The sequence below is a fragment of the Cannabis sativa genome, chromosome 5 (assembly GCF_029168945.1).
Source record: "Cannabis sativa cultivar Pink pepper isolate KNU-18-1 chromosome 5, ASM2916894v1, whole genome shotgun sequence".
NCBI lineage: Eukaryota > Viridiplantae > Streptophyta > Magnoliopsida > Rosales > Cannabaceae > Cannabis > Cannabis sativa.
In genome coordinates, this window is record NC_083605.1 from 19,413,010 (window position 1) to 19,440,295 (window position 27,286).

General features: G+C 35.3%; 1 protein-coding gene across 1 annotated transcript; it reads left to right on the plus strand.

Annotated features, from left to right (window-relative positions):
• Window positions 1-750: 750 nt before the first annotated feature.
• LOC115716049 (uncharacterized) lies at window positions 751-26,845 on the plus strand. The gene is made up of 23 exons (XM_061115484.1): window positions 751-1,052; window positions 2,388-2,682; window positions 2,803-2,871; window positions 2,948-3,085; window positions 3,183-3,300; window positions 3,552-3,634; window positions 3,901-3,996; window positions 9,274-9,442; window positions 9,866-10,008; window positions 10,098-10,184; window positions 10,701-10,886; window positions 12,501-12,668; window positions 13,152-13,272; window positions 13,368-13,437; window positions 13,986-14,073; window positions 14,160-14,280; window positions 14,689-14,882; window positions 15,511-15,619; window positions 16,664-16,819; window positions 17,562-17,664; window positions 18,315-18,488; window positions 19,057-19,202; window positions 26,451-26,845. Exons 1-23 carry the CDS (start codon window positions 835-837, stop codon window positions 26,642-26,644), a joined length of 3,246 nt encoding a protein of 1,081 aa, XP_060971467.1. The 5' UTR covers window positions 751-834; the 3' UTR covers window positions 26,645-26,845.
• The last annotated feature ends 441 nt before the right edge of the window (window positions 26,846-27,286 follow it).

A 27,286-nucleotide genomic window follows, 5' to 3' on the forward strand; every position in this document is an offset into this window, starting at 1 on the left:
TACACATCAGTCAGTTGTAGACCGAACAAAAAAAATGACATATGCATTCTTATGAGATGGAGTAGACACAACTTAAAAGTAGTGGGTACGCTAACGCTTCATACATTTTATTTATATGCATGAGACTATTTATCTACATGCTATAAATCATTCTCAAAAACCATTTATAGTTTCTTCACAATAGGAAAATGATTTCTTTCAAGGAATAAAAAAATAAAATTTAATTTCAAATACACTGACAGTCACATTTTGACTATTCCTTTTCTTTTCTTTATTATGCTATTGCAGATGATAAGACAGTTTGCCAATTTTTTTTTTTTTTTGGACATAATTTGATTTTTGTTAAGTTGGTATTAGACAAGTAAATTAATGAAGTACATATTTAGATACACATAATAATAATCTCATTTAATAACTAATAATATTTTTTCTTTAATTTTTAATTGTATCATTTTTAAATAATATATAAAAAAACTAACATAAAATTTAATATACGATACTCGTACGTAATTTTTTACTAGTATATAATATATAGATACTATAAAAAAAAATACTAAAAAAATTTCCAAACTATTACCAAATTAACTCGTTAAAAAAAAAAATTACTTGAGAACTGCTATTGAGCGAAACCTGCCTCACTCGCACTCGCACTCGCACTCGCACTCGCACGTGATAAGTCGATATACCGAATTCGAAAGAAGAAAAAAAAGACAATTAAATTAGCAAATAATAAAATGTACTCAACACTTATTTTTTTTTTCAACGAATTAAATTCATTGTTCAAAATAATAATAATAATTAATAAAGCAAAAAGCTATTTACACACGTACAAAAATGGAGCTGGTAAAGGAAATAGTACCCACTACTGAAGTAGTCGGAGTAGGACGATCCTGGATTTTCCAACTAAGACACTATAAATATTCGCATCCAAGACTTTATCCCTCTGCAATATCTGATCGTACGAAGACGCCCATCTTGTGCTTGAGGTCCAGGAAGCTTCCTCCAAATCCTCAGGGCTTCTTTGTTCCATCCATATCGCTTTCACCTTTCGGGTTGGTCATATTCTTGATTCTTTGCTTATGTTGTTGGTATTAAGTTGTTTGTGGTTCCTGATTTGTGAGACGTTGAAAGAAAATGGACTTGAATTTGATTGCTTTTGTATAAATGTATGCATAGGAGACTGATTCAAGTTTTCCTGATTGCACAGAACCATGTAGAACTGTATCGCTCTATCCTTTAATTAGTGTTTTCAATTGACTTGTGTTGTTCATCATAATTGTGTTCCTCCATTTGATATTTTAGTGCAAAAATTTAAAGTGTTAATTTGGGTTTCATCTGCAAAATGTTAAGGATTTGTAATTTGAGTTAAGTTGATGCAACTTTGAGAATCTTTCCTTCCTATATCTATGTAGGAAAGGGAGTCTGCTGATGTAAAAGCCTGATAGTTTGTTTTGTTCTGATTTTTTTTTTTTTTTTTTTGTCTGTATACTCAAAACATGTTTACTAAGGTTTTCCATAAAGAAAGTCAAAGGATCGGTAGTTTGAGTTTTAAGTAAATTTGGTTAATTATTTGTGTTGTGTTAAAAAAAGGTTAGTGTTAAACAGGAAATTTGAATTATTGCTATTAGAAGTTAATGTGGGAGTTTCTTGAAGATATTTAAGGGAAACATTTTACACTTTGCATCTCCCAAAATCCTTACCCTTTACAATTCGTTTTGCTACCGATTATAAAACATGTCCTTCGTGTTTTATGCATTTGTTGTTTTAAATATATTATTGAGTGTTTCTACAATGCACCCTAAAAAAAAAAAATGCATCTATGCATACTGCATACTTCACTGTTTCAGTATCTAGAAAAAGATATTTAGATGTTCAAATAATTTATTTTATATACGTATAAAATAATGCGCACAACCATAAAAAAAAATGGACAAAAAAAATCTCCTAGGTTCCGAAATAGATAGGTCATACATATTCAATTAAAGAAGTATTTTTAATTATTCTCTTACCATTTTGGAAAATTCTACAATGCACTTTCTAAAAAGGGTACACCGATACACTCCTATCTGATTAGGCATCTGGAAGAATTTTTTAGTTTATTTTTTTTTCATGATTGTAGGATGCATTAAATAATTATAATATGTACGATTATAAAAAAAATTGGACTAAAAAATTCTCTTGCCGAAATAGATAAAGGATGCGTCAGTGCATTCTTATTGGGGCGTCCATTGTAGAATCACCTTACCTTTTTTATCTTACTTTTATCTTCTTTTTCTTTTAGAATTCTGATCTCTGCGGTGTTCAGACTTCATAGTACTGTCGTAGAGTATTTACATAATTTTACAATAACTGCTCAAGTAATTCTCTGTTGAATATTTGTTGTCCAGAAAGAAGAGGCCTAACAAGAAGTTATTTACTGGAAAATTCACTTGTAAAATGGCTGATTATGAAACGAAAGCAGTCACTACTGATGCCTCAGGAAATATGGTTTATGAGCCTATCTTGGAGGATGGGGTGTTTCGATTTGATTGTACAGCAAGTGATAGAGATGCAGCTTATCCAAGTCTTTCATTTGTAAATAGCAAGGCAAGAGACACACCAATTAAGAATCAGAATGTTGGTGATCCTACATATATCCCTGCATTTAAATGCCATCTTGGACAACAACATGTTAAGTTAGAGGTCAGTTATTATTTTCTTGTTTTTATCTGTGTAATTATAACCAAAATATTTCCCAATGTGTTTAAGCATTTTATTATTTCCTCTGACTCGGTTTCATAATTGAACTTTGCTTTGAATTAGCTTCCTACTGGTACCTCCTTATATGGGACTGGAGAGGTTGGTGGGCAACTTGAGCGTACAGGAAAAAAGGTTAGTAGTTGTATGAATGATGCATTTGCAGGATAATCTCCTAGCTTCTATTTGGTAAATATGTTTCTATTTTCAGGTCTTTACATGGAATACAGATGCATGGGGTTATGGGGCTGGAACGACATCCTTGTATCAATCACATCCTTGGGTGCTGGCTGTTCTTCCTACAGGAGAGGCCCTAGGAATTCTTGCTGACACAACACGGCGCTGTGAGGTGCTGAAATTTCACATTAAGCTGTACATGGAATTTAATTAGCTAACTACTAAAAAAACCACGCGAACTTAGTTTTGTTTATTTTTGTCAAATGCAGATTGATTTGAGAAACGAGTCAATAATACAATTTATTGCTTCATCCCCATATCCAGTTATTACATTTGGTCCATTTGCCTCACCAAATGCCGTGTTGATATCATTATCACATGCAATTGGTAAATACTAAATTTAATTTTCTTATCTTGCATTTTATTTTTAAATATGTTATACATATATATACATACACTGCAGTTAGGTAACATATTCATATTGTAATATCTTTTCCAAACCCATCTTTTTACTGATATAATGTAACGTGCTGTTACTGGTTCATCATCATCTATAATGTTGGCATTATCTCTTTTGTTTTATTTTATATTTTTGTGTAAGTTTATATTTTTACACTATTTGAGGATGTCCTGACCAGGAACCGTGTTTATGCCACCTAAGTGGGCATTAGGGTACCATCAATGCCGCTGGAGCTACGAGTCAGAGAGTAGAGTTCGTGAGGTATATGCTTTGATGTTTTTTAAAAGTAAAATTAAATTTTCTCTTTTTCTCTCTTACTTTCTGATTAAGCGGTTTGTGCCAGGAGTTCACAAACATTTATTTATTGCCTTTAGTTATCTGTACATTTATGAGTGTCAAGTAGTACAATATTTTTACGTCCAATCAGAAAACTAAACTCTTGTTATTCCCAATGGAGAGGAGGTTCAAATTTTGAAGTCTATTGTTTTTCATTTTCATTATTATTATTGATTGTCCTGGTTTTGCAGTTAACGAGAACATTTCGAGAGAAGGGTATCCCTTGTGATGTCATTTGGATGGATATAGATTACATGGATGGTTTTCGTTGTTTCACTTTTGATAAGGCATGTTCTCCTATAAATGCTTTTTGCAAATAGTATTTTATTTTACTGTAAACTCACTTATACACATATTGGTTTCCTAGCTAAAAAAATTTGTTAGTCTAAGTTCTATTTTATGTAATTTTGATAATATGATCTTATGCACAGTTTAGAATTGTTAGAGAATTAGCTGTATATTAGGTGTAAAAGAATTAGGGTAACTTGTATTTAGTAGTTTCCTATTTTGTTGGTAGTTTCCTATTTCCTAGTCTCCTAGCTTTGTATATAAATATGTACTATTCTATGAAATATACAGATAATTCGATTCACTATTTACTACATGGTATCAGAGCCATTGTGATTCAAAATTCGAAATTCGAAATTAGGGTTCTGAAAAAAAAAAAAATAAAATAAAAAATTAGGGTTTGAGTTTAGGGTTATTTTTTCGAAAACCCTATTTGGAGTGACCATTTTTTCTCACCGCCCACATAGGAAGACTGCCCAGCTGCCGGACTGCAAAACCCAAAAGTCCGGCGTCCAGATTCACCGCGCGTGGGGCCCACGCGCCGTCGTCCGCCGCTGCCACCCTTCCCACGCGCCGGCGCGTGAGGGCGCGTCCGGCGTCTTCTCCGGTGTCGGTCGACGCCCGTCCCACTCCTGCTCCTTTCTCGTCCTCCTTGCTTCGGTTTTCGGCGGTTCTTCGCATTTTGTGGTTTGATACTTTTGTCTTCTTTGTGTTTGGGTATCTATTCCTTTGAGTTTGTTCTCTTCCTTTTTCTGTCAATTTTTTTTTTGGTTTCGAGATTATGGCAGAGATAAAATCAGATTCGAAGTCAATCGTTGTTTCTGATGTGGTTCCCGTGATGTCTAAAATCACGGACCATAAGTTGATTGGTTCGAATTATTTGGAATGGAGTAAGACGATTCGACTGTATTTGAGGAGTATTGACAAAGATGATCACTTGACTGACGATCCTCCTGAAGAAACAAACGATTCAAGGAAAATATGGCTCCGTGAGGATGCTCGCTTGTTCCTTCAAATTCGAAATTCTATCGATAATGAGGTAATTAGTTTGATTAATCATTGTGAATTGGTTAAAGAACTAATGGGTTACTTGGAGTTTTTGTATTCTGGCAAAGACAACATCTCTCGCATATATGATGTTTGCAAAGCTTTTTATCGTGCGGAAAAACAAGATAAGTCTCTTATGAATTATTTTATGGCTTTCAAGAAAACATATGAAGAACTTAATGTGCTATTACCCTTTAGTCCTGATGTAAAAGTTCAACAGCGCCAATGAGAACAGATGGCTATTATGAGTTTTCTTGCAGGACTCTCATCTGAATTTGACTCTGCAAAGTCACAAGTTCTCTCTGGTTCTGATGTCTCCTCTTTACAAGATGTGTTTACTCGTGTTCTTCGCACAGAGACTACCTCTTCAACTCCTCTTAATAGCGCCTTGGTGAGTCGTAATAATTCTGCACAGAAAGAAACTCTACTCCAAGTGGATTTAAAGGAGGTAATTCACAAGGACCTGATAACCACACACCAAATTCTGGGAGCATCATGTGCAATTATTGTAAGAAACCAGGCCACACCAAGTTTGAGTGTAGGAAGTTACAATTTAAGAATCGACAACAACACTCTGCCAATATTGCAAGCACTAGTGATGCATCTGACAAATCGGTCCTTATTTCTGCTGATGAATTTGCCAAGTTCTCAAGGTATCAGGAAACACTTAAGTCTTCATCTTCTTCTGTCACTGCGATTGCTGATTCAGGTAACTCTAATGCATGCCTTCTTTCCAAATCCTCGAAATGGGTCATTGATTCTGGTGCCACAGATCATATGACAGGTAATTCCCGTCTCTTTTCCACTTTTCAGTCTCACAGTCCCACTTCTGTTGTCACCTTAGCTGATGGGTCAACAGCGTCTGTTCTTGGATCTGGCACTATTATTCCTACACCTATGCTATCTTTATCATCAGTCTTACATTTACCTGATTTGTCCTTTAATTTGCTTTCTGTTAGTCAACTCACTCGTAATCTAAATTGTTGCATCTCATTCTTTCCTGATCATTGTTTGTTTCAGGATCTTATGACGAAGAAGATTATTGGTAAAGGACATGAATCTGGTGGCTTGTATGTTCTTGACCCACTTCCGCCAACCTCTATTGCTTGTTCGAGTGTTGCTTCCGCTTTTGAGGCTCATTGTCGTTTAGGTCATCCATCCCTTCCTTTGCTCAAGAAACTGTGTCCCCAATATAGTAGTTTATCTTCGTTAGAATGTGAGTCATGTCAGTTTGCCAAACATCATCGTGTTAGTTTGAGTCCACGTGTCAATAAACGTGCTAGTGTTCCTTTTGAGTTAGTTCATTCTGATGTTTGGGGTCCTTCTCCTATTTTGTCTCAACCTGGATTCAGGTATTTTGTTACTTTTGTGGATGATTATTCTCGTTTAACTTGGTTATATTTAATGAAAAATCGTTCTGAGTTGTTTTCTATATTCTGTGCTTTTGTCTTTGAGATTCAAACTCAATTTAATGTATCTATTCGTACTTTGAGAAGTGATAATGCCAAAGAGTACATGTCTGCTCAATTTCAATCTTATATGACCTCTAATGGCATGCTTCATGAAACTTCTTGTGTTGATACGGCACCTCAGAATGGTGTTGCAGAACGTAAAAACAGACATCTTCTTGAAACTGCACGTGCTCTCTTGTTTCAAATGAAAGTCCCTAAACCTTTTTGGGCCGATGCAGTTTCCACGGCATGCTTTCTTATTAATCGCATGCCCTCTTCTGTTCTTAATGGTGAAATTCCATTTAAAATTCTTTTTCCTAATAAGTCATTATTTCCAGTTGCTCCGCGAGTATTTGGTAGTGTTTGTTTTGCTCGCGATGTCCGTCCATCTTGTCACCAAATTAGACCCTAAGGCACTAAAGTGTGTCTTTCTTGGTTATTCTCGTCTTCAGAAAGGGTATAGGTGTTACTGTCCTGATCTCAACAAATATCTTGTTTCTATTGATGTTACTTTTGTAGAAAATACACCTTATTTTTCATCTTCCACTACTTCTACTAGTCAGGGGGAGGATGATGATTTGTTGGTTTATTCTGTCACATCCTATGCGCCTGCTCCATGTTCTGGCGGGTCTCTTGTTCCTTCACCTGCCTCGGTCGTCACCCCCACAATGTCTACACCTCCACCACCTCCACCACCTCTACCACCTCCACCACTCCCTCGGCCTCCTATAGTGTACACCAGGCGCCCCCCTCCTCCACCTCCTGTTTCATGTCCTGCACCTGCATCTTCGTCATCAGATCTGGACATCTCAGATGATCTTCCCATTGCACTACGTAAAGGTAAACGTCAATGTACTTTTCCTATTACTTCTTTTGTGTCTTATAATCATCTCTCCTCTTCTTCTTGTTCTTTTATTGCTTCTCTTGATTCTATCACTATTCCTAAAACTGTTCGAGAAGCGATGTCTCATCCTGGTTGGCTTGCTGCAATGATAGAAGAGATGAATGCTTTGGTTGCGAATGGTACTTGGGTCTTGGTTGATTTACCTTCCGGAAAACAGGCCATCGGGTGTAAATGGGTGTTCACGGTTAAATTCAATCCAGACGGCACAGTTGCTCGCTTAAAGGCCGTCTTGTTGCCAAGGGTTATGCTCGAACCTATGGAGTGGACTATTGTGATACTTTTTCTCCTGTTGCTAAACTCACATCTGTTCGACTGTTCATTTCCATGGCAGCTACTCATCATTGGCCTTTGCATCAGCTTGATATTAAAAATGCTTTTCTTCATGGAGATCTTGAGGAAGAAGTATATATGGAGCAACCTCCTGGGTTTGTTGCTCAGGGGGAGTTAGGGCGAGTTTGTCATCTTCGCAAATCTTTATATGGATTGAAACAAAGCCCTCGTGCTTGGTTTGGTAAATTTAGCCAGGCTGTTGAGAAGTTTGGTTTGTTGAAAAGTAAGTCAGATCATTCTGTGTTTTATAAAAGATCAACTGTTGGGATCATTTTGTTAGTGGTGTATGTTGATGACATCGTTATTACGGAAATGATGCGAAGGCATCTCATCCCTTAAGTCTTTCATTCACACCCGAGTTTAACACGAAAGATTTAGGGGAACTCAAGTATTTCTTGGGGATTGAAGTTACTCGGAGTAAACAAGGTATTTTTCTGTCTCAAAGAAAGTATGTACTTGATTTGCTAACTGAGACAGGGAAATTGGGATCAAAACCTTGCAATGCTCCAATGAATCCAGCTGTGCATCTTACACGTGATGGGAAACCATTTGAAGATCCTGAGAAATATCGCAGGTTAGTTGGAAAGTTGAATTATTTAACTGTGACTCGTCCAGATATTGCATTTCCGGTTAGTGTTATCGGTCGGTTCATGTCTTCCCCAACAATTCATCATTGGGCAGCATTAGAACAAATTTTATGTTACTTAAAAGGAGCACCAGGACGAGGTATAGTTTACAAGGATCATGGACATACCCAGTTGATTGTTTTTCGATGCAGTTGGGCGAGGCTCCAAGGTAGATAGACGATCCACTTCAGGATATTGTGTATTTGTTGGTGGCAATCTGGTCTCTTGGAAGAGTAAGAAACAAAATGTTGTATCTAGATCTAGTGCTGAATCAGAATATAGAGCTATGGCCCAGTCCGTGTGTGAGGTAATATGGATTTATCAGCTTTTGACTGAATTCGGGTTTGAGACTTCTATTCCAGCAAAATTATGGTGTGATAATCAAGCTGCTCTTCATAGTGCCTCGAATCCCGTATTCCACGAGCGAACTAAGCACATTGAGATCGATTGTCATTTTGTTCGTGAGAAAATTCAACAAGGTCTGATCTCCACAGGATATGTGAAAACCGGAGAACAACTAGGAGATATTTTTACAAAAGCTTTGAATGGGGTGCGGATTGACTATCTTTGTAACAAGCTGGGCATGATTAACATCTATGCTCCAGCTTGAGGGGGAGTGTTAGAGAATTAGCTGTATATTAGGTGTAAAAGAATTAGGGTAACTTGTATTTAGTAGTTTCCTATTTTGTTGGTAGTTTCCTATTTCCTAGTCTCCTAGCTTTGTATATAAATATGTACTATTCTATGAAATATACAGATAATTCGATTCACTATTTTCTACAAGAATGAAAAACATTTGCTTATTCAGCTCTAAAAGTGCTACTAATGCTGATATGAGTACTATTTGTAACTGTTATCTGATGGTGTACTTGCTTGATTCTATTCTAACTAGGAACATTCTTATGCTGAAACTTTCAGGAGCGCTTTCCAGATCCTAATTCTTTGGTAAAAGATATTCACGACAATGGTTTCAAAGCAATTTGGATGCTCGACCCTGGGATCAAGCAGGAAGATGGTTATTCTGTCTATGAAAGTGGCTCTAAGGATGATGTGTGGATTAAGAAACAAGATGGAAGTCCTTTCATAGGTATATTCTCTTCATATTAAGAATAGTATTTGGTTTTAATGTTACAAAAGTAATTTCCTCCATTTGTTTTTGAAGAATTTTTAGATTGTTTTAATTGTCTTCATTTATGATTTTTTTCTCTTTTCATTTTGATAAAATAATTGAAAGGAATTGTTTCAGAAAAATTTGCTTAGACAAGATATGCAGTATTTCCAAGATGGAAGACTTGTTGATGAGTTTCATACAAAATATATAAATAATGACTTTACGTTAGAAGTTGGATATTTGGTTGACCCGCTTACTTCTATTATGTTAATCTTAATTACGATTGTTGGGATTATGGTTTTTATTTATAGTGATAATTATATGTCTCATGATCAGGGATATTTGAGATTTTTTGCTTATATGAGTTTTTGCTTATATACTACTTAATGAGTTTTTCAGGGGAGGTTTGGCCAGGACCTTGTGTTTTCCCAGACTATACACAGGAGAAAGTGCGCATGTGGTGGGCCAATTTAGTTAAAGATTTCATTTCCAATGGTGTTGATGGTATATGGAATGATATGAATGAACCTGCTGTCTTTAAGGTAGCTGCAAATTTCTTTGAAATTGCAATTTTAAATTCCTTGCATGGTCTTGAATCTTGATACATTTTTTTTGTTCTTTTATTTTTCAGGTTGTTACAAAAACAATGCCTGAGAGCAATGTTCATAGGGGTGATGATGAACTTGGGGGTTGTCAGAGTCATTCTCATTATCACAATGTAATATTTATTTCAAATCTATCAGGGGGTTTAGACAATAAATGCTTCTAGTTATTTTCTGTTATTCATAATTTATTTATTTAGGTTGGGTCCTACTCAAATCTTGTCCATAATCATCTTCGATTTAATTTGAATTAGTTATGAATTTTTGAAAATTGGAAAAATCGGGGTGACGAGCAACTTCATCACGCGCGCGGAAGGGCTGCTTGCAGCCTCCCTGCGCCGTGATTTCTCGGCCAAACACCCCTGATCCGCGCGCGGATGGCTATGCACAGCATGCCATCCGTACAGTTCATCCAATTTTTCAATTTTTTCGATTTTTCATGCTATTTCATGGAATTAAATTCCGATTTTTTGTGTAGTTTTGTATATTGATTTTTGTTTTTCAAATTTCAAATCTAATTATCAGAAATAAATTAATTTTATGACTGTTTATCGTTTAATTGCTGTATAAATTACTATTGTACTAAATAAATTATCTCTAATTTTTATCCTTGGAAAATGCTAAAAATGTAGGTGTATGGAATGCTTATGGCAAGGTCTACTAATGAAGGTATGAAATTGGCTAATCCAAACAAGCGGCCTTTTGTCCTCACAAGAGCTGGGTTTATTGGTAGTCAGAGATATGCTGCCACATGGACAGGAGACAATCTGTCAAATTGGGAGCACCTACATATGAGTGTTTCAATGGTTCTTCAATTGGTACACAATATTTAGTCTACATTGTCATTTAATAATAATAACAGTAATCATATTTTTCAAAATAAAATGATGATAATAATAATAAAGAAATTCATGAAAAAGGAAAAAAGGGTTCCAAAGCGTCACTCGTTAAGAATTATTTTCTCTTTTGTAGTATCATGTTTAAATGAAGAGATGTAGCTAATTTTGTTTTGGAATTTAGTTCTCTATAATCCTCCTCAAAACCAACATCCACAATGGCCACTCTACGGTGGGCCACTTTGCAATGGCCCCTTCTGGGCTTTCACTATACATGGCTGTTTTTCGTAGATTGCTCTTCCACAATGTAGGTCCTACTAGAGAGTGTTCGCTTTTATACATTTGTTACAATCACTTTTTAAGAATCACTCCCGGAAGACTAGCCTTTGAGTGGACAGTACCCAATCAGTACCAACCAATCTCATAGTTAGTCAATGTGGAATGCTAACAATGCACATGCTTTAAGCCAACATCCATGGTGGGGTTCATAACTACTTGGACACTCTTCTCATAGGCTAGTTTTTTTGAAGTTGTACTCAAATATTTGTAAAGGTAGGATCAGAGTCAGCGCCTTCTAGTAATAGTAACTAACATTGTGGAAAAAGCGATCTGTGGAAAAGCCCAAAATGGTTCGCCATAGAGTGGGCTGCCATGGACGTTGTCTTTAAAAGGGAGTGTATCATTAAGATTCCACATCAACTATGTAATTTGTTGGTGATGTACAATTACTTCACCATCCTGCTTTCATTGTTGAGGAGTGAGTGCTACCCAAGTGGTTGCAGCACACATTCATGCCCTGAATTATTTCGATTATATTTACGAACTTGCATTAGATATCATCAGTAATGCTTTCCATAATGTACAATAGTTTATAGTTATTTCTGTTGGATGAATCTTGTTGTAATTTGGTTTATATTGAACTTTTACCTTTTTATTTTTCTTTCTTGGTGTGCGCGTGTGTGTAGGGTTATGCCAAAATATTTCACATTTTTTATAGTTGAAAAATCAAAGAAATGTTTCTCATTCAACTTGACTAAGAGAAAGATGAAAAGTACTTCAAATTCATTTTGGTGTGGGAGGATAATTAAATTTGAATACTGCTGTGGATTTAAAGATTTGGATACTTGTTGATCATTGAAATAATGATAGTATCAAATTTCATTAGTTTTAATTATGAATACTTGGTTTAAGAGGATTCTTGAATATAATTTAAAGCATGATGGTTGTTGTTGTAATCCTAAGTGAACACCTTGTCTTCTTTTTTGTAGTTGAATAGTATTGTCTCTCTTACAAAATAATAATAAAGAATTACAAAATTGACTTTGAATGTAGATATTTTTTATCGTTCACAACATTTAAATCTCTAGCCTTGACATTGTTATGTCCATCTCTTTTTGACGTAATAATAACATAATCTCTAAATATTATATGATCGCATATTATCAGTAACTAAAGAGTTTCATATGTCTTCCAACAATCTTTACAACTGTAAGAAATCTCTAGATTGAAGGTTACATGATATCATCACAGCAACATGCAGTACATTCTTCCAATTACTGCATCCACTCTGGTTTATTTGTGCCTTTGATTTTTTAGGGACTCAGTGGTCAGCCTCTATCTGGGCCAGATATTGGTGGCTTTGCTGGAAATGCAACTCCTAGGCTTTTTGCAAGGTGGATGGGTGTAGGCGCTATGTTCCCTTTCTGCCGTGGGCACTCCGAAATGGGCACCACTGACCATGAGCCATGGTCTTTTGGCAGTGAGGTTTGATATTCAAAGTCTTAACCTATAGACTATAGTAATCGCTCTTATGCTCGTTTGTTATTGAATACGTACCACAATATCTCAGCTAAATAATGATTTGTAGAGCATTTAACAATGGTAGTCTAGTTTAAACAGAGAAGGGACTCAATTTTATTTATTTTTCTGGTGTGGCATGTTGCATGTTAAGTGTATTCTTCATCAATAAGTGGTTATAAGTCACAGCCTTATGAGGGAATAAGTCAAAAAGAATTGGATTATAAATACTTGTTAAGAATCCAACAAATGAATCATGTGGATGCATGTCTGTTACTACATATTAGCGCAATTTATGTATCTATTGCATATAGATATTTTGGGATCATTTCCCCACTGAATGGGAGTGACCTTTATGCCATTTTCTTTTATGCAGCAATTCCCTTGAGAAATAATTTCTAATTTTTCTCACCACCTATATTATGAACTAAATTCATTTCCCTTCATCAGTGTGAAGAAGTATGCCGACTTGCATTGATTAGGCGCTATCGCCTTCTTCCACATATATACACTCTTTTCTACATGGCACATACAATTGGTACTCCAGTAGCCAGTCCTACTTTTTTTGCGGGTAACTTCTAACTTTGTTTAATGTTTAATTGGCATTGGAACTGGATGAAAATTTATCTTTCTAATATTGGCTAACATCTGTGTATTGTTGTGTAGATACCAAAGATCCTAGTTTAAGGAAAGTGGAGAATTCTTTTCTGCTTGGCCCACTTCTAGTCTGTTCAAGGTTTCTATTTCTTTTCACAAAAATTTAGTGTGACAGGTCTTTGTTGATCTTATTGTGTGCTTCTACAAAGTTACTTTTATTCATGAAACTTGTTGCACTTCATGCATTTATTATAATGAGACTAAAGTGGTCCTTGATGCATCAGTCCAATTCTGCCTTCTAGATGGTTGGTTGTTTCCCATGTTATATTAATAATATTTCTTATAATATTACCCAATGTCAGATGCCTCATAACATGCTGTACCGATTTTATTTGGAGATCTCACGTGGTTTTGAAAAGACGAGAAACTGAAATTTCTGTCCAGTTGAATGTCGTTTCTCAATAATTCTCTTTTTCAACCTTACAATCATTTCTCCCTTTTGTATAATTAGTTTATTCACTTACTCCCTGTGGATGTGTCTATGAAAGAAACTCCTGTTATACTTGCTGATATTTTATTTTACACCTTTCATATAATATTCAAAGAGATGTCCATCAGGAAAGTTTTGACTGTACTTGATAATTAAATTGTGGACATTTTTTCCCTGACTTTGTGTTTCATGATTAGTACCGTACCTGACCGGCAAACAGATAATATCCAGTTTACACTACCGAAAGGAATCTGGTTGAGTTTTGATTTTGATGATTCACACCCGGTATGTAGGACCAAATTTATTAATTTTCTTGTTTGTGATTTTCCTTGTCTTCGTATATTCACTTTTTGTTTTTGTTGTCCTTGTAGGATTTACCAGCTTTGTATTTGCAAGGTGGAGCAATTGTTCCTTTTGGTCCTCCTCATCAGCATGTTGGCGAGGCAAGTCCATCAGATGATCTGTCACTTATTGTGGCATTAGATGAACATGGTAATTTACTTCTGTTTAGTACTTTTCAGATGACTTCTCCATTCCAAAGCCCATTCCAATGAACCAAAAATATCACAAGAGTCTAGATTTTCTAGGAACAAACCTCTATCCAAGATGTTTTAGACAGATGTAAATACATGTGTTCTCTATGTTGAATTACAAAAAACACCATATGTATAATGCTAGCTTTCAACATTTTCTAAAGGTTATATGTGTTATTTTGGGATTTGGATTTTAAGAATGTTATGCGTTGCTTATACCACGGTAATTCAAGTTTGATTTAGTAGTTTCTATAAAGTTATTAGTATAGATTATATCAGCAGCTTGACATGCTACTATTGTAACTTCAACTTTGTTCAGATAATGTTTTTCATTAACATTTTCATAGAAGGTCATTTCTCTTTACAGGGAAAGCTAAAGGTGTTCTATATGAAGATGATGACGATGGATATGAATTCACCGAAGGTCAATTTTTGTTGACACATTATGTTGCTGAACTTCAATCCTCAGTTGTTACAATTAGAGTTTCCAAAACTGAAGGATCTTGGAAGAGGCCAAGTCGTCGTCTGCATGTGCAACTATTACTTGGTGGAGGAGCAATTGTATGTCTTTTTTATTAAAAAGCTGTTAGGTTGGGAGTAGCAAAAACAGAGAGGATTGAGAATAGAGTAAAATTTAATATACATAAAAAAAGTTGATAAGAATTTATTAATTTTTTTTTATTTTTTCAATCGTGCATTGAAAGGACCTCTCCCATTTTTGGAAGGAATAGTCATTTTACCATACAGGTGGAAAAGTCATTCCTTTACATTCATTCTATTTCATTATTTCCAACCAAACTCACTCTAAGGGTATGTTTGGTTGGGAGGACTGAAACAACAGAAATGAAAATGGGAATAGGAATAGAATGGAATAAAATTTAAAATGCATAAAAAAATTATTATCTTTTTTTTTTTTTACATTGCATTGGAATAGTCTTTCCTTTCGATTTAAAATGGAATAGTCATTTCACTAAAATGGTTCAATTTTTTTATAATGCAACTAAACAATAGAATAGAATGAAAATTGATTCATTTTCATTCCATTCCATTTCATTGCCTCCAACTAAATTCAACCTATAAATCTTTTACACATTTGTTTGAGCCTTGAAAAGCATAGGAGGATATTTTTTGTTGAAAAAGATGATTTATTTAAAGTTTTATGTGAACCATTTATCTTTACTCTTATCAGGTCGATGCATGGGGCACAGATGGTGAGGTTCTTCAAATCATAATGCCTCCAGAGCAAAAAGTTGCTGAGCTAGTTTCTGCCAGTATGGAGCGATATAAAATTCAACTAGGTACTAAAACAACTGCTTTGAGGATCTCATCTGAGAAATGCAAATGGTTTTATTTAATTTTACACTTCCAATAGGTATTTATTGATTGAGACCACCTAGATATTTTACTTACGCACACCGGCATTTATTTATTTCATAAGAAGAAGATTCTCTCAAAGAAGAAAACAATGTTGGAACCATGAATAGGGAAACAAAATTATAAACTGCTGTGAATTGTTCAGCTGAGAAGAAGCAACTGTAATCCTTTTCAATATTGTTTTAAATATATATATATTTAAATATTTCAATAAAACATTAATTCAATTCGTGATTAGGGTAAACGTGATTAATTTGGAACTTGGTGTTTTTGTCTTATATGCCACTCAGATTCTAATATTTGGCTATGCCTCTTCCTTTATCCTTAAAAAGATTTATTTACACTTTGTTTACCACAAAATTAGGGATTAGAGCATCATTGGCTTTAGTTAGTTGTTGTTTGTACATTATATGCATCATTCTCTATTGGAGAAAATAAGATATTGCGTAGCTTGTAGTAATGGAAGGAAAACAAGCTCATAAAAAGAGAACCCTCAAAGATTATAGAACCCAAGCTCCTTCATCTGCTTAACCTTGTCTTAAGGACATAAGAAGTTTAAATTATTGAATTCCTTTTTGTTTCTCTTATTAGCATTCCCAGTTCTACATGTTAACTGTGAAACAGCTTACTTAATGTTTTAATGTTTCAGTATCATTTACCATGAGTAAATCTAATCTGGATACATTAATATTGTTTTAAGCTCTTCAGGGAGTTGGTAATCAAGATGAGTTTTAATATGTTTTGTGCTTGCCTTTTGGCCTTTCAAACTCAAAAGAGTGCGAGTTTCCTTGTTGGTCTGTCTTGTAATAAAATAGAGCTTCTTATGCAAATTTGTAATCTAAGAAATGGCTAATAATTCTATAAAGCATTTTATTCTTGGAAGGAAGATTTGGCAAGTGCAATTAGAAAGTATATATTGGTGAAACAGCTACCTCCTTTCTAACGAGACTGTTATGAGTTATATGCAGAAAATGCAAAGCAGGTTCCGGATGTGGAAAATGTTCCTGGACGCAAAGGAATAGAACTCTCAAGTACTCCTATTGAACTGAAAGGTGGTGATTGGGTTATTCAAGCAGTTCCTTGGATTGGAGGTAGAATAATATCCATGATGAACATTCCCTCAGGTAATACATCTGGATATTTTGAAATTCTTGTTTCTTCTTGTTGTCTTTTTATCTGCCCTCTGATGGAGGTACTGTAACATGGTGTCAATGAATTATTCAATGGAGATGGTCATGTATTTAATCAATCCAATTTTTCACTCTACACGAGAAGAACATTATGCAATTCTCTTAAATGTTACCAAAAACAAGAATTACCTGTATTAGAATGTTCAAATATTAAACTGATTGCTTAGTTTATAATTTTATTATTTTCTTTTTGGAAATATTACTATTTAGATTTCAGTACCTGAACTCCCTATGTTCTCCAAAATTACTGTATATAGCATTACACAAAACTGTGAAAACCATTTATCATATAGGTAAACCAACCAGAATCGCATGTATCTTTCTTTTTCTTTTTCATTTTTTCCCTAATTGAGGGGAAAACATACTATAATGGAAGGAAAGAAAAATTAGGATTTTAAACATGATAACATCTAAATTATTCAAATTGTTAGTCAGCCTAACTAATACATGACTGAACTTAAAAAGAATGGTAGTTAGGGAGCTCAAAAGAACTTGAAGTTTGATTTGACTAATGAAAGGAAAAGTGATGATTGCATATAATGTTTCTTCTTAAAAAAAATGATGACCTTTCATAATGTTTCAATTCACCAAGCAGCTTTCATATACCAATTTTCTTGCAGTATGAAATCCTGAACTTTACGTTTTGTTGTGTTTCATTCATTATCATGTGTTGCAGGAATACAGTGGCTTCATAGCAGGGTCGAGGTTAATGGATATGAAGAGTATAGTGGTCCTGAATACCACTCTGCTGGATGGTCTGAGGAATATAAAGTTATTGAGTGAGTCTCTCTTATGCATTTATCAGCAAATAATTATTCAAAATATAATGTTTGAGTAGATGGACCAGTCACCTGCTTCAAGTTTTCAATTATTGCATACTACTGTATGTTTTATTTAAAAAACAAAAAACAAAAAAGCACAAGTAAAACCTTCTCAGAATCTTTGTAAAGTGGGTGAATCACATGTGCTATAAAACAATATTTTTTTTTTGTTATATTATGTAGTATTCCTTGAATGGCTAGATAGTTTTCAAGGAAAGAGTAAAGGTAGTTGATACACCATTGATTAGGACCTATACTAGGATTCCTAAGAAAAACAATTGTAATGCTGAGAGAGAAGGCAGTAAATGAAAGAGAGTGGATTGCTGGTGTGACAGTTAGTGTCAGTGAATGCGTGAAGTGTTTATTTAATTTCAGTTGTGAGTTTGTTTAGCATAAATAGAGGTGCTAATTCATTTGTATAGTTTTATGATTGATTTTGTGAAAATAGAAGTATGCATACTCAGGGGAGAGACCAAGCTGCTCGAAGTGCCTGGAACCATTGTGACTATTCTTTTGTTACGGAAATAAAATTACAGAGCTCTAATTCTTCAAGATTCAGATTGTTCCTTTGTGTATTCTGACTGTACTTTGAATCTTTCTGCCTGCAGACGAGATCTTGAGCATGCTGGAGAGCAAGAATCTCTTTTGTTAGAAGGAGACATTGGTGGTGGATTGGTTATGAAACGGAAAATATATATTCCAAAAGATGAACCCGAAGTGTTTCGAATAGATTCTAGCATTGTTGCACAAAATGTTGGTGCAGGTTCTGGTGGATTTTCGAGGTTTGCATCATAAAATCCTTATGTTCCAATTTGTTTTTTCTTCAATTTTATCTTATTGTATTTCTTTTGTTTTTGTTGTGGTAAACACTTCTCTTTAAGCAAACGGAGATTATATATTTTAGTTAAAAGTGATTGGGTATCTTCTGAATTAAAATCTAATGAGGCCCAAAAGGCTACTTGTATAGTATATATACTAGTCTATGAACCAATGACTCACATTACATTCCCAAATACCAGTCACACTGTAGCATGTTGAAAGAGTATAACTTTAAATTTTTGTTAGTGAATGTCCACCTTTGAGGACATCAATTCACTCTATCTGCTTCGTAAGTTTGTAACCATAATAAAATATTGTAAGGATAACTAAATATGCAAGTAAAAAATCTCCCTAGCCATGACTTATGAAGATCTAGATTTTTACCACTACAGAAGAAAATGTGGTTATGCTATTATGGAAGAAATTGCATGTGCATTCTTTCTTCTACAAAACAGCCATCTTTCTTTTGAGTTTGTTTTGTTTTGTTTATTGTAATATAAGCATATTCATCACCCGTATTTTAATTTGTAGATTGGTTTGCATAAGAGTACATCCAATGTTTACCCTCCTGCACCCGACAGAATCTTACGTTTCATTTACCTCCATTGATGGATCAAAGCATGAAATTTGGCCTGAGTCTGGGGAGCAGTTTTATGAAGGGGATCTTCTACCTAATGGTAAAGTTGCTCATTTTCAGTGTTTGCTTTTGAATCAAACAACTTTTTATTTACTCCTTTTAGCAATAGGAAAACATGAACATGATGGCTACTACTCAATTTATATGTTCTGTCAAATCTTTTCTGCGAACTTCCATAAAATTCACCAGCATTAATAGCTCAAATATGCTAGAAATGATTGGATATTCCATTTAATTTTTGCTTTAGATGATTGAGCTTAGTCAAACAATTATAGAGTTAATTAAAAGAAAAATTGATTTGTTTTCTGAAATAACCAGAACTAGAGGCCATGCATTTTAGGTGTGTATGATCAAATTATGGAATAGAAACAGGCAGCATTTCACTTTCTAAGGCATTTGAAATACCGATTATTTGGTAATCATATTGGATGTCTCTACACCGTACATAAAAGGAGCTTTTAAATATACACCATTTTCCTATGATTCAGATTGAATAAAAACAAGTCGACAGATTTAGGGAAAATGTTTTTTGTGTTATTTTATTTCTGATATAAAGTAGTATATATAACATGTACAATAAGTCTATAAAGGGAAACATATCAAATAATAAAGATACAATGAATCTCTAAACTAATTCCCTAAAAATATGGTACAATAAAAGTTGAATTATCATTATACAACTATACTGTATAATAATAATAATTAAGAAAGCTGATTTTCCAACAAAACAATTTACATGAAGAGATTAAAGGGTGCTGTTCTCATTCTAGTAGGAATGCTTATTACCTTATACGAATTATGTTGTTTGTTGAAATTGATGTAGTCCCAATCTTCAATTCTTTTGTACCATGATTACATGTCTTTGACAATTATTTATATCTTTTCTACTTCTGTAGTTGACATGGTATCTTCATGTATTATTTAGTTTTATTGTGTCATATCACAATACTTATATCTTTACTATGATAATTTACATATATCCATTTTAAACAATATTGAAATGCTCTCTTCTTTCTCCTCTTTCTGAGAGACGTTTCATGCATACGAGGGGGTTCCATGCTCCTTATGGCCATGGAAAGCAGAAACCCCACTTGTTTTGGGAAGAAAAAAGGTCATTGAAATGCTCTTTACTACTTTGATAATTGACATATATCCATTTTAAACAATATTGAAATGCTCTCTTCTTTCTCCTTTTTCTGAGAGACGTTTCCATGCATACGAGGGGGTTCCGAAAGCAGAAACCCCACTTGTTTTGGGAAGAAAAAGGGTCATTACCCCTACTGGTCTTGGCTGGAAAAATATTTCTGATCCTTTTGACGATTAGGGACTCCATAAATATTGGAGTTTCACACTGAACATAAGGTGTTCATGATCACACTGAGCAGAGATGGCGGGTCAATTAGAATCTGTGAAAGAACCAGGCTTTGTGGTTACAAAGTTTCTATTACCATTGATGCAGCAGATTGGATTATTGACACACTAGAGGAATTGCAAAAGAAAGAAGGGCAACAAATAATAAGTTTTAAAAGATCATCCAGAAACAGCTCTGCCATTTGTTTCTTGGAATGTTTTTTAAATACTAAGGGAGCTTTTTTGAAGCTTTCAGTACTGAGGAACAATAAGATGAACTTGGTTTTCATACTAGAAGAAGAAAAAGCGAGGGTGTGGTCAGACTTTATACGATGTCTCAACGGGGTTCTAAGGAGAAAGTCTGGGAGGAATCATGACTTCATTAGGCAGCAAAAAGAAGAGAAGATTGTAGGGGGAGTCATGAAACAAAAATCATGGACCAACGTAGTCAAAAATCCGATGAAACTAGCTCCAAAACCAGCACAACCTTTCGTGAATTTTTTCAAGGATGTTTAAGTTGAATTTAGCCTGAACATAGAGAAAAGTTCATGGCCGATGTCATTAATTTCTAGACTAAATTTCCAGATTAGAGAAAAGAGAAAGGGTCTCAGTCTTGCAAAATACAGAGGAGATCGAGTTAGAGGAGGTACAAATGGGATTCAGTGTAAACGAGCAACAGTGGAAGATTTATAAAAGGAAGAGAAAACCAGTTAGCACAGTGAAGAAGCAATAATTTCAATGGGGGCTCTCTAGATAGATGAAATAGAAAAAATGAAGATCCAAGAGAGGAGGAAATTAGAGAATTGCTGTCAGAAAGTGAGGCTTTGGAGGAAGATTTTTGAGAGTGATCGGGATGTGGAAAGTGAAGAATATGATATTCTTTTATGTAATATCAACGAACTATGGTCTGAGAGAGACGAGACAATGTTTTGAGGATTGTAGGATAATGGTTGCATTTCAAAGAAAGATATGATGAGTAAAGAAGATGGAGAAACACAATTGGAGGGGTCTTCATTTTCATCCTGGGCTAGATAGCTGACACTTTGGCCAGGATGGGAATGAAACTAATCTTCGATGAAGACTTTCTATCTATAAAGGAAATGAAGGACTTGGCAGAAAAAAAAAAGTGTAGGGAGTTAGGAAATTTGACGTAACATCAATTATGAGAAGAATCTCAAGAAATCAGGGTAGGTTCAAAATAATCAATGAAGATACTCTCATGGAATATAAGAAATAGCGGGGACAAGGAAAAGAGAAGAGCTATCAAGGCAGCATTATGCAAGTCTAACCCGGACAAAGCAATTCTACAAGAGGTCAAGAAGGTAGCGGTAGATAGAAGCTTCATTGGAAGTATTTGGAGGTCTGAGTTCAAAGCTTAGATTTTACTACCATCTAGTGGAAGATCGGGTGTTCTTGATATGAGATACTAGAAGTATATCGATTTTGGACTCATTGGTGGGCGAATTAAAATGAGTTTATGGCCCTTGCTCTTACAAAGCAAGATTAGAATTTCGGGATGAGTTGGCTGAACTTAGCTCAATAAGTGGAGTCTCGTGGTGTTTTTTTTTCTTAAAAAAAAAAAAGGAACCACTTGTCTTAGACTGCCTCCCCCTCCCCGGCGTTATGTATTAAAAGCCTCACTTGTGGCGGAGGAATCCCATGGTAAACAAAAGCTAGTACAAGATAGGAAATAGTAAAATCACAAAACCAAAGAAACTAGAAAATTAGGAGGTGACTTTAACATTGTTAGAGGAGTCCAAGAGAAGCTAAACAATAACTTGAGTACAAAAATCATTAAGATTTTGATTAACTTATTCAGGAAATGTGCCTAATTGATCCTTAAATAAACAACGAGAAATTCACTTGGTCAAATTTTAGAGTGAAACCCATGTGCAGCAAATTGGATAGATTCTTATTCACTAACAAATGGAACATGGCTTATCCATTTGTAGGGTAGGAGATGCTTGTCAGGCTAGTATCTCATCATAGAGCAAGGCAAGGAGGAAGAAGTTGTCCCCTCTTCTCTGGTAACCCTAGCCGGTCATATAGAGTGCTCCGCCCGCCACCACATATGTAGAAAAAGAGGGAGCGGGGAAGGAAGAACAACCGTTTGACTTTGGCACATGAGGTGGCGGGTTTGGCTAGGTAACATAATGGAAATGTATTGGACTGCAAATCCTGGAATGACGGTTCGACCCCGTCCTTGGCCTCGGTGAGTGGCGAGCAGCATGGAACTTTAATTAATCAAATGCCAATTACTCTCGATTCCAACCCACCAAAATGGGGGCCAAGTCCTTTCGGAATTGATAGCCAATGGTTGGAACATTTGTCATTCTCCAAGTATTTCGAGTAGTGGTGGAAAGAGGCAACGTTTTTGGGTTGGGCTAGTACTAAATATATGAGCAAACTGAAGAAGATAAAACACAATATCCAAGAGTGGAGTAAGAAGACCTTTGGAAACAATCTGGCGATTAAGGTTGCATTAGGAAAACGTTTGGGGGTCTTGGCGATTAAGGTTGCTATTGCAAGGAAGCAATGGTTGGAATCAATCCATGGCCGAGGAGAGAAGGGAGATCAAAAAGGAGTGGCAAAAGTTAGTCTTTGAAGAAGAAAGGAGTGTGTCTGAAGTCTTAAGTGCAAATGAGCTAGGGAAGGAGATGCCAATTCCAAATTTTTTCATAACCTGTTGAATGCAAGAAAGGCTAGAAATACAATATCACGAATTTAAAGAGAAGATGGGTCTATCATTGATGATGAAGAAGAAATTCTACCTAGCTAACTGCAGGGATGGAGGGAGACTTTGAATTAAGGGAGGGCCAAAAGAAAGAAAGTAAAATTAAAAATTAAATAGAAAATACAGAAAAATAAAATAAATTTATCATTATTTTAGAAATTTGGGAGGGGGGAGCATGGCCACCATTTGCATTAGGGTGTCCGTCCTTGGCTAATTGATTCTTACAGTAGATGTAGATACACTTCAAAAGTGCAAGGAATTAATTGGGAAAAGATTCCTGATTTTCTAGCAAGGCATATAGAAAGACCATTTGAAGATGAGGAAATCAGGAGAGTTGTTTTCAAATGCGAGGCAAACAGAGCATCGGGGACAGATGGTTTTAGCCTAGTCGTGTTTCAATTCAAGTGGGAAATAATTAAAGAGGATCTGCGGGAAGTTTTCAAGAAAATTGAAAGAGATGGGAGAATACCAAGCAGTATTAATGAAACATTCATCTGTCTGATCCCTATAAAGGTCGATAGTTGCAAGGTCAAGGATTATAGGCCGATTAGTTTGATTATGAGTGTTTACAAGATTATTGCCAAAGTTCTGACCTCTAGACTTTAATGTGTGTTGGCAGACACTATATTGGAGACTCTAGCTGTATTTGTCGAAGGGAGACAGGATTCAATTTTGATCACTAATGATTTTGTGGAGTATAGAAGCAGGGGTAAAGAGGAGTTGGTATTCAAGATTGATTTTGAAAAGGCCTATGATAGGGTGGAATGAGAATTTTGGGAGCTAGTTTTGGAGTATAAGGATTTCGGTGGCACTTTGAGGAAGTGGATTAGGGAGATGTATTTCATTTACATCATACTCCATAAATCGATCGGTAAGTTTAAAGGGTCTAGAGGACTTAGGCAAGGCGATCCTCTTTCACCTTTTCTATTTATTTTATTGGCGGATGTGTTAGGAAGAATGGTTGACAAAGCAGTGAAATCTGGGCAATTATGTGGATTCATAATTGGAAGGGAGTAGATCCAGCTTAGCCATTTACAATTTGTAGATGATATACTATTCTTTATGAATGACGAGATTTCTCTCCATAGAATAATTATGTTGGTTGAGGCCTTTTCTGCAATATCAGGGTTGAAAGGAGTAAGAGTCAAATATTGGGGATATGCTTAGCTGAGAGTATGGTGGAGAGGTGCACTTCTTCTATCGGGTGTGAAGTCGGCAGTTGGCCGATGAAGTATCTCGGAATGCCTTTGGGGGGATCCCTTAGGAAGGTGGAGTTCTAGACACCAATTCTAGATAAATGCGGTAAGAGACTTGACGGATGGAAAAGTGCCTTCTTGTCGAGAGAAGGAATATTGACTCTCATTCAATCAATCCTTTCTTCTCTCCCCATACTTTCTATATTCAAAGCCTTGAATTCGGTAGTACATCAATTGGAGAAGTTGACGAGAGACTTCTTCTGGGAAGGATGTGATTTGTCGGGGGGTGAACATTTGGTAGCTTGGGAAGAAGTGTGTAGACCGAGAAATGAAGGAGGTTTGGGAATCGGGAGATTAGATAGGAGGTTCGGGAATCGGGAGATCAGTTATGAGAAACAGAGGGTTGCTGATGAAATGGCTATGGAGGTTTCCTCTTGAACCCAATTCATTTTGCCATAAAGTGATAAGAAGTCGTTATGGGATCACAGACAGTTTTCCAAAAGAGGTGAAAGATTCTCCTCTAAAGGCCTATGGAAAGGAATATCAAATATGTATGATGAATATTTGAGTCTGGTTTCCTTTAAGGTAGGAAAAGGAGATGAAATTTGCTTTTGGGAGGATGTGTGGATTGAGGAAGGAGGATAGGAAGGAAAGGGTTTGCAGCTGGGATTTTAAATTCAGAAGGAATTTGATGGATAGTTAGGTTCCTAGCCTAGTTGGGTTGATGCATCAAATGGAAACTGTAAACTTGCTCAGAATTTGGAAGCCAGATCTTGGGGGTCTATTCTCATGTAAATCAGATTTTCAATGGTTTACTGCGAATCAGAATTCAAAAGGAATTGAGTGGCCTAAAGTGGTTTGGAAAAGTAATGTGCCTGTAAAGGTGATAGTGTTTGGCTTGCTGGTAGCTTTGAGAAAAGTTAATGTGCATGGTAACATGCAAAAAAGGAGCCATTTATGTCATTGTCCTCTGGCTTGTGTGTGCTGTAAATCCAGCAGTGAATCCATTGACCATTTGTTCATGGAATGTAATTACATTCAAAAAATCTGGTCTTCCCCGTTCAAGGAATTTGAGCTGGTTTGGGTCTTGCCTTGGTTGGTGTCTCAAGCTTTGATAAACAAACCAGTGGGTGGCAAACGAAGGGTTATAATCTGGAGGACTGCAATATTGGCTATGATTTGGGCAATATGGATTGAAATAAATAGCAGAATATTCGAAGCAATTGAAAGTTCAGCAAGGTTCCTTTAGGAGAAAATCAGCTTTTGGACAGCATCATGGGTCTATAGAACCAAACATTTTGAGAATTTATCATTCCTAGACTTGTGTAGGGAGTGGAGAACGCTGATATGTTAGGCTCTAATGCTAGATTTCTTATTTTCCTCATTTTGAATTGTAATATTTATATTTACCAAGGTATTCCTTATAATCTATTTTCTCAATAAAATTTATTGGAATGAAATGTTTTGCTACAAGATCTCTTGCTTCGAACTATACAATCTTATTGTTCTGTAGGGTTTTTGGGCATTGGGCAATATTTTCTTCTGTTGCCTATTTTTTCTCTTTACTGAAGAAATTAATGCTCAGTTGAGTTTATGATATCAATTATTTCTCTACTGTTTTTGGTATTGAGAAACTAGTAAATCTTAAACATTATGTATCAACAATGTATAGAGAAATTGAGATGAAATTTGGATGATTAGATTGTGAGTTGATAGAATGCTGTGAAGTTTCTTCACATTTTTTTTAGTTATCATGCTATAAATTTTAATTGTGTAGTTGAAATCAATTGCACCAGCGTGTAATTTTTAGGTGTAATTTATAAGTGTTCCTAGCATGACCCAATGAGTACTCTTGTGTCAATGGGTTAGGAGTTTAGCTCCACATTATATTATGAATCCAAAGGTTGAACAGGCTTGTGGGCTCTATTAGAGCTCTGACTTGTATTTGTTGCCGTAGCTTGAGATGATTACTTACTGATTCAAATGGCTTTTTGTATTGTCATTCTAGGTGAATGGATGCTCATTGACAAATGTCTGGGTGTGGCTTTAGTGAATCATTTTGATATTAATGAGGTTTACAAGTGCCTCATCCACTGGGGAACTGGTACTGTAAATTTGGAGCTCTGGTCTGAGCAGAGGCCCGTTTCAAAGGAATCACCTCTCAAGATATCCCATACTTACAAGGTTATTGTAATCCCCTAAAAGCTAAAATTCCCTGAATCACTACTAAACTCGACTGCAAATGGTGATTCCATTTCCACTTTAATACCTTGGCATTGCTTATTCATGCACAACTTTGAACCTATTAACTTTAATTCCTCAAAGTTAATAAAATATAAATGTAAGGTGCCTGCTTTGAATACTTTTTTACTTGAAAATTGACTTCATTTCTTAAGCTCCAAATTCGTTGATGCTTCTTCAATGGTTGTATAAAGAGAGCTTTTAGGATGAAGGAAGAGATACAGTAACAGAGCCTGGACAAGAATGGCCATGGTGCTGATCGGGCAAGGCTTTTAAATTACTTCACCTTCTTTAGAGTTTTACACATTTGCCATAATAATACTCAATATATACAACACTTAACTAAAAAAAGTTTCTTCAAAAGAAAAAATAATAATAATAAAGAGAATTACTCCGTATACTATTTTTTTTTTTTTCAAATTTATAGTTTAGGTTATTTTGGTAGTTGCACCAATAATTTTATGTGAGTTGTTCTGTTAATTGATACGTGAGTTTCTATATGGATTTCTATAAAAATATATATATAAAAAAAATATTTTAAAGTATAAAAACTAAAAGCTATTAAAAAAAACTACCATCATAATAGCTGGAGTTAGTTAAGCA

Coding starts and splice junctions, on each gene's coding strand:
- LOC115716049 (XM_061115484.1), top strand. CDS start 835: ATGGAGCTGGTAAAGGAAATAGTACCCACTACTGAAGTAGTCGGAGTA. Junction 2,683..2,802: donor AACAACATGTTAAGTTAGAG/GTCAGTTATTAT, acceptor GCTTTGAATTAG/CTTCCTACTGGTACCTCCTT. Junction 14,883..15,510: donor TACTTGGTGGAGGAGCAATT/GTATGTCTTTTT, acceptor TACTCTTATCAG/GTCGATGCATGGGGCACAGA.